The sequence below is a fragment of the Aquarana catesbeiana genome, linkage group LG02 (genome assembly GCF_042186555.1).
Source record: "Aquarana catesbeiana isolate 2022-GZ linkage group LG02, ASM4218655v1, whole genome shotgun sequence".
NCBI lineage: Eukaryota > Metazoa > Chordata > Amphibia > Anura > Ranidae > Aquarana > Aquarana catesbeiana.
Genome location: NC_133325.1, coordinates 75,656,679 through 75,669,500, shown reverse-complemented (window position 1 = coordinate 75,669,500; position 12,822 = coordinate 75,656,679). Strand labels below are relative to the sequence as shown.

The 12,822-nt window shown below is 40.7% G+C and overlaps 1 protein-coding gene across 3 annotated transcripts in view; it reads right to left on the bottom strand.

The window, feature by feature from the left end:
• Positions 1-12,822, bottom strand: part of CNTN5 (contactin 5) — a 2,213,095-nt gene that overhangs the window by 434,376 nt on the left and 1,765,897 nt on the right. For all 3 annotated transcript variants that reach the window (XM_073613049.1, XM_073613051.1, XM_073613050.1), the window contains one exon: positions 2,949-3,085. In XM_073613049.1, coding sequence (XP_073469150.1) covers positions 2,949-3,085 — 137 coding nt within the window. The remainder of the gene's footprint in view (positions 1-2,948; positions 3,086-12,822) is intronic.

Sequence of the window (12,822 nt, the reverse complement as noted above, 5' to 3'; positions counted from 1 at the left end):
AGGAACCACAGTGCAAGGATCTCTCTGCTTCAGTTTCTATCATTCTGTGGATCATTTCCTGCTGTTTATTGATTATTACCCCACTAGTCATCAGGTGGGCAGCTCTGAGAGGAGGAAGCAAAAACACAGAGAAAAAGTGCAAAATAAGGCATAATAAGTCAGTAGCAGGGGAAGCATCAGCTGTGGGGAGGTCACAAGAATCACTGTGGTGACTAGTCCTTTGCCCTCTGACTGACTTTTCTGAGAACAAAGTTCCAAAAGTACAGGTCCACTTTAGAAATGTCTAATTGTTTGATAGTTAGGCTGAGCTACTGCCTTCAATGCTTACTGAGTCCCTAAGCCAGAACTGGTATGCAGATCATACAAGTTAGAGACAAGTCATAAATCCTCTTCTGCTTTTTCTGGGTTAGTAATTCAAAATATTGAAGCCAGAGGGTCAGCGTGACAGCCAGCAATGAGCAAAAATGAAAGGTCAGCAATGGAATCCTCCATGTTTCTCTTATGGAATGTTTAATATAATACATGATATAATAAAATGTAATGTAACACTGTATGTGTGGTTTATTAGATTTTGTTTGTTTGTGAGGTATTCATCTGTCAACCAAAGTATGCCTACATTTTTCAGTAATTAGTTCCTTTGGGCCTCAACTCTTAACAATATCTAAGTGATGCTCATTTCTTCCATATAAAACCATAATTCTTGTAATCTCTAGTTGACCATGCTACCATGTTTCTCTCTCTCTGTTACCTCTGAAATGATTTTAGTGTTCATTACCATGTTTTTCTTGAAATGTCAATGCACTTTTGTTACGGATTGTTCCAAACATCCTTGTACATTAGTCATAGCTCACCCATACATGGGAAGGGATGCAGAAGTACAGGAGGCATTTTGGACATCTGAATGGTATTTATTTGAGATCAAATCTCAAAAAACAATGTTGATACGTATGGCTACTTTTAGCCCTTTGACTTACAGCAGTCAACAATGGATCAAGGAATACTAAGCTGCTTAAATAGGTGGAAAACAGCCCTTCCAGATTACCATGCATTTGGCTCACCAGAAGGAGATTATAAATTTGAACAATCCTTTCAAGGGGACTTCTTTATGATCAGTTTAAGAAACTAATGCCCCATTCTAAATTAACATTCTGCTACAGGTTATTTGCCACCTGACATTTATTTAATGTAACATTTTTCATATTTTCATATACGGTACATATGTTTTTTCTTTGACTCTTTTGTCCATCCACATGTAATCATTGGTCATCCTTCTCTTCCTCAGATCCTGAACGCTGAACAGAACATAGCCACACAATAATGTGGCGCCAATTTATACAGCATTTTCCTGAGTCCAGGGCAACCTAAAATATACCCCCGAGGCAGGTACTTGATGCCCTGTGCTCACAGGAACTGGGCAGAATGATGAAGGGCCTTGGAGATGGTCATGATAAATACATGTGTTTTGTTTAGTTGCGGATTCATTTTTGTTAAGTTAATAATTTTGTTTTCGTCATATTCGTTATTATTAGAATGGTTCGTTTTTGGAACTCATTTTGTATATTTAGATACGTTGTGTATATTCCTTATCCTGAATTATCAATTAATATTAAAGTTAAAAGTTAGTATTATTATTAGTATGAAATTAATATTAAAGTTATTAATATTATTTCAGAAGATTTGGATTGATTCGTTATGTTATGATTCTGAGACTATTTAGGCCCTATTTACATCCAGCATTTTGTGATCTCAGTAAAAACCAATGTGATTCTGCCCGCAAACCCCAATTGCAATGCAATAATGACAAAACGCACCACGTGTGTTGGGGTGCCATGTACTTTCAATCAATGCAAAACTGCCCGCCGTTTAGATGCCGTTTAGATGCCATTGAAAATGAAAGGCACCCAAACACGCGTGGTGCGTTTTGTCAATTTTGCAGTGCAACTTGGGATTGTGGGCATTATCGCAGTGATTCTGCCCAAGATCAGAAAACACCAGATGTGAACAGAACTTTATTGCACAATTTTTCCAATTTATATGTATTATGTAGTGCATTTTGTATAATTCATGCTATGCTCAATAAAAACAAATGGATCTAAATCAGTTTGAATCATTCGTTATTTCGGATGCTTCAAGCATTAACAAAAGGACTAAACTACCGCATCATGTCATCTGAATGAAACAAATGAATCTGTTGTTTTTGTTACCATTTATTTTGGATTTGTTAAAATCTGGATTGTGATTGTAAATAATTTGATCCATAACAGAACAAATCGCACATGTCTAATGGGCATCATGCAACCTGGAAGACTAATTGCAGCAGCAGGAGGGAGTGATGAGCCTTCTGGGCTTGCTTTTCTTTCAGGGTTAGGCTATTTTTTGCTTTTAAGAAGACTTCCAGACGAAAGATTTTTTTTAGTTTCCAGTGTTGATTGGAGCACTGTACAGATGGCATGTTGGACCCCTCCTGACCTGGACTGTTGCACTATGTGTGGAGCAATGGTGTGGATGTCTAGCATGCTGCCAGCAAAGGTCATTTTCACCCCAGCTGCAGCAAAATAGAACAATAAAAATAAAAAATAAAAAATGATATGGCTGCAGCCTGACTGCATTACAGTAATAAAGATACAAATCTCAATTTTGCTATAAACACAGGTCGGGAATGCAAGCTCTCATATTTGTATCCTCTCAATAACAGAGGACTTGTACAAGCAGCATGGTACAGAGGTGAGGCTCTCTCTTTTTCCTTAAAACTGGAATGCAGTTGGTTGCAATGCTTATCTGGACCTTAATTACTTTTTTTACACAAACCTGTATTTTGGATTCAAAATAAAGTGACAGCTTTGCAGAGAAGCGAGTGCACGCTTGACAGTTCCATCCATAATAACATTTTATTGGCAGGGACATGGTAAAAGTAGTGAGAATCCTTAATTAACCTGAGCGCACAGTACCTGGGGTAGCAAGGGGAGTCCATTCTTTAGCCAGCGATATATGGGCCTTGGCTTTCCAGATGCTTTACACTCCCAACGGAGCTGATCTCCACTGTCTAACTGCGTATCATTAATCTTCTCTATCCACTGTGGCTGGGCTGTTACAGAGAAGAAGAAGTAAAGTTATGTTCTAATGAAGCGCACAGAAAATAAAAACACTTGATCCGTTATTAATTGGGACAAACAATCAGGCACACAGAAAGTGACATTGCGCTAAAGCAAATAGCGGAAACAGTCTCCGTCAATGATTATTGGGGAAGTTTCTTTTTTTAATAAAGCAACACAAATGAGTAACCAAGAAGATATGAGCTTTATGTTCTGGCCAGTGGTTACTGATTTCCCCAGGCCGTCTTAACGTCCCATCCAATTTAACGTAAACCTGTTGTTAAAGTTTTAGTTGTCAAACTAACTTTTGCAGTAGGCCGCATCAGATGTCAATCGGTACACTTTACTTGTCAGAATGCTACTGCAAAGCGCTCTGGGAGACAAAGAAAATGGAGCATTCGTAATATGCTGTGGAGTAAGGACAATGGCCGTAGTAATCACAACTGTGACTAACTACCAGGGATCCCCTTCTATACACCTCTATTTAGTACCTGGCAGTAACATTTGGAATTAGGCAAAGTACACTGAGCAATGAGTGAGTTTTCACTTTGCCCAAAATGTCTGCGAAATTCAGGATATTTTGGCTATCTTTTGCTAAAATGCATTAAAGTTAATGGAGAATACACAATTAAGTCTTTTATTTTGTGTTAAAGAAGAAGTGTGGGAATCACAAAAATAAACATACATTTTCACCTATATGGCTTCAGCATCGATCAGGTACTGCAATTGTCCCCCGCCAGCTCTAAGACCAAAAACTGCACAATCACATGACCACTGATTGCTCAGTTCACTGAGCAGAGAACGGTCTCTGCTCTGCCCCTCCAGCACTCAAAAAATGTGCCAGGCTGTGGAGGGGCAAGATTGGCTGTCTCAGACTTTCAGTGGTGCACTGTGAGGCCCATCCAGCTGCTGGTCAGGCATCTGGATGGATCTCGATCTTAAATTCAGGATCGTTCCCTGAGTCTAGGCTGACTCTGTGACATCAGCCGACAGCAGAAATAAGAGCACCTCTGTGACCCAGAAGAGAAAGTATGGTCAAAAAAGGCTATATTTGGCTATATTGCTCTTTTAATGAGCTTTAAAGCAAAATTCCAGGAACAAGAAAAATCTACCTTTGCAGTGCCCCCTATCCACTGTAAGGGTTCCGCCCCCCCCGGTGCAGCCAGGCCTTTGGAGTAGATGCTCTGACAGATCAGTGGAGCTTCAACAGGGCATATGCCTTTCGCCCGCTCCCGATCATCTTCAGGTTTTTACGGAGACTCCAGGCGGAAGCAGTCAAGGTGGTGGTGGTAGCACCTTACTGGCCGAACAGGCCATGGTTTGCCTTCCTGACCCAGCTCAGCTTCTGGGATCCGGTGCCTCTTCCCCTCAGGCCGGACCTTCTTTCTCAGGGGACAGTCCTGCACCCTTGTCCGGCGTTACTGAGACTGATGGTCTGGTTCTTGAGAGGAAGAGGCTGGAATCTCTCTGGTGCGCTTCAAGAGTGATTTCCATCCTCATGAGCTCAAGAAAGGCGAGCATGAATAAAGTCTATGGGAGAATATGGGCCAAGTTTGTCGAATTCTCATCCTCTACGGGCAGATCATTCAGAGATCCAGAAATCCAGGATATCCTCAGCTTCCTTCAATCTGGCCTAGATCTGTCTCTATCCATCAGCTCCCTCGGGGTTCAAGTCTCAGCCTTGTCATCCTTCTCCGGAACATCATGGGCCATTCACCCTCTAATCCGGCAGTTCTTCCATGGGGTGACAAGATTCAGGCCCCAAAGAAGACTAAGATTCCCCAAATGGGATCTTTCCCTCATTCTCGACTCACTGTCTGGACTCAGTACCGCGGGATCTGCCCCGCTTTCTATCAAATACCTTTCTGCAAGAGTTGCTTTCCTAATAGCCATCACTTCGGACAAAAGGGTTTCTGAGATCGGGTCCTTGGGTCATGAAGAACCATTCCTGGCTTTCGTCCTGGACCGGGTGGTCCTCATCCCTATGCTCAGCTCAAATTCAAAAAGTCACTTCAGTGTTCCATGAGAACCAAGAAATTGTCTTACCTACATTCAGGACCCCGGGGTTCACCAAAGTTCATCCTCTGGATGCAGTCAAAATACTGAAGGAATACGTGCAAGTTACTTCCTTCTTTAGACGCTCCGACTACCTGTTTATCTTGGACTCCGGCAGTAACAGAGGGAAGCGAGCTTCGACCAGAATGATTGTGGCCTGGATCGTCCAGTCCATCCAGCAGGCTTATAGAGCTAAGGGCTTGGCTCCTCCAGAGGTGGCAACGGCACATTCCACCAGGGGTATGGCGGCTTCGTGGGCAGCAGCTTGGCATTTGGCTCCAGATGTCATCTGCAAAGTGGCCTCATGGGCCTCTATTATTACCTTTATGTCACATTACTGCATAGAGCCTGCTTCTCTATCTTCTGTGAACTTTGGTTTAAGAATCCTGACGGTTGACGGGCCAAATTAAATTTCTTTTGATCAGCATACCCACCCCTGTGGTCTGGCTAGTAATTTCCCACACGTAGACTGCCATGGAGTCTGTCAGGAAAACGGAAAATGTATTATCAAATACTTACCGTAATTTTCCTTTCCTGATGTTTTCCATGGCAGACGGAGTTCCCACCAATCGGTCAAAGAGTTGGCTAGTTACGGAATGCAGTCTCTAGTGGGGAGCTCAAATTTATGGGAGTGGGGTCCTATAGCATTGGAGAGGAGGCAGGGTTAACCCACACGTAGACTGCCATGGAGTCCATCAGGAAAGGAAAATTACGTTAAGTATTTTATAAAAAAAAAAATTTATTTTTTTATAACTTTTTTTTTGTAGTTTACAGAGCATCATATAGAACCTTTGATCATATTTTTTTGTGCAGGCAAATCGACAATACAATATAAAATTGCTCTGTGTATAGCCACTATTAGGCCGATTTCGTGTTCTGGGGAAGCGAATAGCAGGACATAAAGGAAGGAAAAACCTGGCCAATGGGAACACATAGCTTCTAACCTTATCACATGCTAAAAAAAATAAGGTTACATGCAGCTCCACTTAAAGTAAATTTTAGCCAATAATATAGTGGCAGTAAGCCTGTGGTAATACCTATTGAAATTTATTGTTACGGAGGCCATGGTATATGCCCTTCACTCACCTAAATGACCCTCAGCTTATTTGCAGTCTATCATCTGCTCCAGATGCAATGCCGTGCATCAATCATGCTGAATAATAAAGGAGTCACACGCTCAGTCCCTGGCTAAGCTTGGCTTTTGTTTTATGTTCTTAGCCGCACAAGAAGCTCTAATCCAAAAGGTGCTGTACTTCATTTAAAGGTCTGGCATACAGGGACACAGTTGTGTGTTAATATTTCCATTGGTATTTTAATTCACTCTTCCAAGTGATATAACTCTTAAGTGGAAGTTATCAGTGACCCTGTCTTTTCTGGAGATCTTGTTCCCAAAGTAGGTTATCCTTATAAGTCTACCTTTATTAATTCTTACAGCTGGTTGTTTTAAAGAGACACACTGAATTTCAGTGCAATATCTTGATTACCTACAACACTTGGCCAGTACAGATGCAGATGATGGCCAAATTGAATTCAAAGCTCACTTAAAGTGAATCTGTTATTACAAAACATATACTGTAAATAACTGCTAAAACTCAGCAGCCTTTCAAAAGGTGCCATGATAACTTTGGGATGAGAGGGGGCATACCCCAGTACTAATTTGCATTGGGAATAGACCCTAAATCTACTTTGCAATGTGTCTGGCATCATGCATCACTGCATTTTTCTTAAGCAATTGTCTTTTTTTGGGTGGGGGACGAGTCTGTTGCAAAATTTCTATACACGTGGTCCTTCAGTTGGCTGTTGGCCTGCCTATCTAATAGACCTGATAGGCAATCCAAAGGCTAACTGAAGCCCTGTGAAACACACATGGCAGACTGACATGCGTCTGCTAATTGTGAGGGAGTGGCTTATTGTTGCCACGCTGCAACAGGAAGTACTGCTTTTGGCAGGCTCTCAGTTAAGAAACTTTGAAACCAATCCACAAAACAATTATTTGCTTAAAGAGTTAATTTTTCCTTATTCACTTCCTTCTTCTCTGTTCTTCCCAATAAAGACTACTGATTTGCAAGGTGGTGGCAGAGAACAACTGCCAACACCTCCTTGTGTATTGAGCCGATCTGTGACTATCTATACGAACAGTTTAGCATAGTCTTTGTGCAGCACTGTGCTCTGCTGTTAACAAGCCAAGCATAGTTTAGCTGACATGGCCCTCTCACCCTGCATTTCTAGTGATGATCTTAGTCTCAGTCAAGTGCTAGCAGCCAACCTCAAACCTCATTAATTATTCACCTTCCTGCAAACTGTATTTTTGGATGGCCATGGAGGAAAGGGACACTCTGCCCAATCATGCAACTAACCTTACACTGTCTGTAGAAAGATGGGACAATATTCTACGCGTGCTTTGCCCCTGGGGTACAGGAGACATTAAAAAATAAAAAGTGAGACTTCTTTATAAAAAACTGTGTACAGTAAGGCATGATTCCAAACATACTGAAAAATAGATATGGGGTTTACATACACTTTAAAGTTTAGGGCTAGGAAAAAAAAGTAATACATTTTTGCAAAAACATATGCACATATACCCACATATGCACCTTACGATGCATGCACATTTTGTCCCCTTTTACAACCTCTGCAAGTACAGAACAACAACTGTTGATTCTGCCAGAAGTCCAATGAGCTCCTAACTTCCTGTACCTTCCTGCCTCTGCTGCACCAAAATCCAAGCCTGAGTTCTTCACTGCTGGACTACAGAACCAATTTTTTTTTTAATGTAAGAATGCAGTTGACAGTTAGGATGGCACCAATATATTTTACCAACAGAACGATACAGAACAACTGTGTTCATTTTAATAGTATAGTTTAAGTTTGGATTAGTGGTACTGGATCTAAGGTTAAGCAATGAGCGGTACTTGGATGGTGGTCTGTCTGCTATCTAGCAAGACCTCGGCTAATAGGAAATAAAGTATAATTTAGGTGGTGGGTAGAGGGTCGATTGGAGGATCATCAGTTAACAGTCTGTTTGATGTAATAGTGTGTATTAAAAACATCTTGGATATCAGTAAGCAAGATTTGAATGAAAGATTCCCAGACATACAAAAATGTTTGGACTTGTGTTTCTTTATGTAAGAAGGCCTTCACCAATTCCATGCAGAAAAAATAAGACAAATTATCTACAGAGATATGGAGGGGGTGCAGGACAAGTCCACTTATGTAGGATGGCTTCCCTTGCCATGAGAGATATAATGGTAAATAATTGTTTGAAATTATGTCTATTAGGCTATAAAGTGCCCATTCAGGAGTTAAGGGCAACTAATTTTCTAGGTATGTCATAGTATAGTGTAAACTGCAATCCAGAATTGTTTAAATATGAGGCGATGTCCAATAGGCACAAACAAAAGTCCGTATGTCCACTTTTTAGGCAGCAAGAGGATAGCTAAGGCCAATGAGGTAAGATTGAAATGGGGATATGTGGGAATGATGGAAAAGCCGAAGCAACATTTCACAGTACATCATGGCTTTGATTGTTCCCCAGGATAAACATACTTATTTTAAAAATGTATCCACTTGAAGTTGAGAAAAAAAAGGAAGTCTAGACGGCCACACTCCTGTAGAAATCACCCTTATTTAGAAAATTGACAAACAGGGTAAAATCATCAAGAAAATAGAAACAGAGAAACATGTTTCTCACTACACTATAGCTTACTCATAGCAGACTGATTTGAGTAAGTGGTAGTGTAGCATGAAACATGTCAGTGGGTCACCCTGTTTTTACCGTTTGGTGATTTTCTAAATAAAGGTATATTCTGCAGTAATGCGGCCATCTGGACTTCCTTTTTCTCTCATTATCAGCTGTGAGCTGGGCCTGCATCTGTTTAGTGCTATTGCATCAGTGTGTAGCTGGTGGATCTGGAGTGGTGTTTTCTCTCTTGTTCATCCACTTGAAGTAGGGTGAAGGTCCTAATCCATTTTTTGAACAGAACCTATATTTATGTAATGGAAATGAGAAGGAGGGATATTTTCATACACAGTGCTTTAGAAAACCAAAAATTACTCAGTTAGGATTTACATCTACTTTAAGGACATCAGATATCTGTAAATTATCTGTTAACCTTCTTAACTTTTTATATATGTTTACATTTAAAAAAGGCCTCTGCCTCCCTGCTGCAATGTGAACCTGTAGTAGTTTTCCTTGACACCCTAAAGGTTAATTTTCCAGATACATGGAGTGAGAAAACTATCAGTAGTAGATTTACTTTTTACGTTCATGACTCCCAGGATGGGCAATCTTAGGGGATTCCTGAGCTGTCATCCTTAATGATGTCAGTTACACAGTGGGAAGTATTGCAAGTGCAAAAGCTTCAGGTCTACTGAAACATGAGAGAGCATAAAGCAAATCAGATGCCTTGCAGAACAACCACAGTCATTATACAAAATTAAGTACATCCCATAGAAATTGTGAACTTTCTCAACATAATTAAAAAGGCAAACATGAAAATTTTACTGAAACCGTGCATACAGATAAAGGTAATATGCTTCAATAAGAACACAAGAAAAATGTCCTTTATTAGTCAATAAAAACATCAATAGATGTAATAGTGTACTGTGGAAAATGTAAGTACACCATTGGCATCAGAAGCTGGCGATGCCCCCCCCTAGCAGAAGTGACTTTTTGTAGGCATTTTATATAACTGCCCCCCCCCCCCCCCCCCAGTCTCTGACATGAACATTTGACCACATTTCCATGCAAAATTCCTTCAGTTGTAAAAGATGTCTGTGGGTTTCTTTGCATGCATTTAGGAACACACAGGTCTACTAAAGGCATAGACTGTGCACTTTTGCAAGTGCAGTTGCCCCAGAGCTTAGTAAATGAGCAGAAGCTCTGCTGACTTCCATCATCCAATCATGTGTAAGCAAAAATGCTGTTTTTTTTTATTTTCCTTGCACATGATTGGGTATTCTTTGCATAGTGAAGCCTTACCTCATTTACTTAGATCTGGAGCAACTGCACTTGCAGAGGGCAACTGCACTTTGCAAGGTGCACAGTCTATTTGCCTTTAGTAAATCAACCCCACAATGTTCCCTCCATTGTTGTTGCAGACAGAATAGAAAGTACCATAACCTAACAATGAATCAATTGTCATAAAAACACCCGAAGCCTTGGCAGAAATAAAATATATGTTTTGCCAACTTGCATATACTATAATATCTTTATATTATTCTGTGCTTTCTTCTGAGCAAAACATCAGGAAGCTTATAACATAAAAAATGACAACAGCATTTCCCCTCTTCTTCATATACTATTGGCTGACTTCTATGTCCATCATGTTTCTAGAGAGACATGGTATTTAATAGCAGCCTTTCCTTTCAATTGTCCCCCCTTTTGCTCTGCATCATAGCAGAGATAGCATTTTATGAGTCTGATGGCCCTCACATGGTCTCACAGCCCTTTGGTATTTGAAGTGCGGCCCTCAGACCTCAGCAGTCTATAGTAGAAACATAGATTAGGGGTATTAGCACGGATCTCTACTAGCCTCTCCTGGTTTCAAATTGTCTTCTGCATCATATCTCCAGGCCAAAAATGTAGCATGTGCACAGTCTCTTACCATAATTTCATCTAATAGGTCTGCAGCCTGGCTGTCCTCTCAAGCATTACATATATTGAACATTATGGGCGGCCCTTTGGTGATGTCAGGGGCAGCAGAAGAGAACCCCTATAGCTCAAATGTTGACAACCACTTGTGTAGAAGCTTTTATCAATCTTTTTACCCAAGGGAAACCTTTGAAATCATTTTCAGGTCTTAGAAAACCTTTCCAAAAACAAATTAACAGTAGGAAAAACGCCCCTTACATTGGTGGGCAAAAATGCAACCGTTACAGACAGCTAAAAGTCCATTGGATTCATGCACCTGGTCCTGCCAAGTGACATTGACCCTAGAACTATGCAGGCATCAAAAGGGAAGTCGATCAACCAGAGCTCAAGGTACATCTAGCAACCTCTAGAGGAACCTTAGGGTTCCATGGAACCCTGGTCAAAAATGGCTGATATATGCCCACAACTCAGGCTCCATCAATAACATGCAACTATTATTAGTATAAGTATTTTCAGATTTTGTCTAAATACATGTTGTACTTCAACTTGTACTTTAGCTATTTAGGGCTACATGACAGGCTCATTTTAGACCAGAGTAATGAGCACACATTGACCTTCCATTCACTCCCCTGCTACTGTGTTTCAGCCCCTGAAAAATGTATGTATTATGATCTAACACATGGTTGCACCAATCTATTGGCAAGAGATAGACTTCTGCTCTAAGAGCAAATCCAAGGCAAAAAACTGACAACTCTGTGACAGACCCAGACAGACAGTCCCAAGAAGTGCACTTAACCTACTAGTTTTCTGCCAGCTAAAAATAGAACAAACCCCCTCAGAGACAGCCATAAGATTTTCTGGCCTGAAATACTCTCAAAACCCAGCAGCCTCAGATGCCTCCCTCACCCAGGTGGGGAAAGCTTACAGCATCTGGTATCCCCGGGCAGTCTCCCATCTATATACTAACCAGGCTTGATCCTGCTTAGGCTTCGATCAACTGAGATCAGGCATGATCAAGGTGATGCGGCCGCAGTCTGATGAAAAATGAATGCGCCAGGAAACACTGCAATGCCAAGCACCTGAAACCACTGTCCATCGAGAGATGTGGACACCGCCAGATCCCTGAACATTAGAGCGGTGCCCCTGCTTCCCCGGCTGCCTCTCTTTTCTGGAACCATTTAACTGGTATAACAGGTAAATAATGCAGCAACTATACTATCCATCCTAATATACAGTCCTCAAAGAATGCAGGTCTAAAACAATGTTGGTTTACGTCTATGAAACCCCTTAGGTATGCAAGTACCTGGGTATGCAAAACATGCAGGTATACAAGTATTCTTGCCATTCATGCATTTATGTATGCAGTACAAGGTCAATAAGCACACACGCATGTACCCCCAAGCAAACAAGCACCCAGGCAAATAAGCCCATATGCATGTAGCCCTATGCAAATAAGCACATATGTATGTAATCCCAGGAAAACAAGTACATATGTATACAGCTTAATGTAAATAAACATACATATGCGGTACAAATGAAAACATGCCAGCATGTGTTTAAGCAATATGCATCTATGGAAGCATGCGTTTATGGGAGCATGTGCTTATGCAACTATGCATTTAGGAAAAATATGAAGGCGCACCCTGTACACATGCATTCATGCAACATGTGCCCATGGAAATAAGCATTTTCGCAATAAGCATGTGTTTATGAAACGTGTTTATTAAACATTACACAACACGTATCTATGCAGCCATGTATAAACATGCATCTGTATGCAACCATGTATCTTTATGCGATCATGTATCCTTATGCGATCCTGTATCTTTATGCAATCAAGTATCTTTATGCAATCAAGTATCTTTATGCGATCAAGTATTGTTATGCAATCAAATATCTTTATTCAACCATGTATCCTTATGAGATCATGTATAACCATGTATATTTTAGCAAACATGTATAAACATGCATCTTTATGCAACCATGTATCCTTATGTGATCATGTATCTTTATGTGATTAAGTATCTTTATGCAACCATGTATCCTTATGCGATCATGTATAACCATGTATATTTAAGCAAA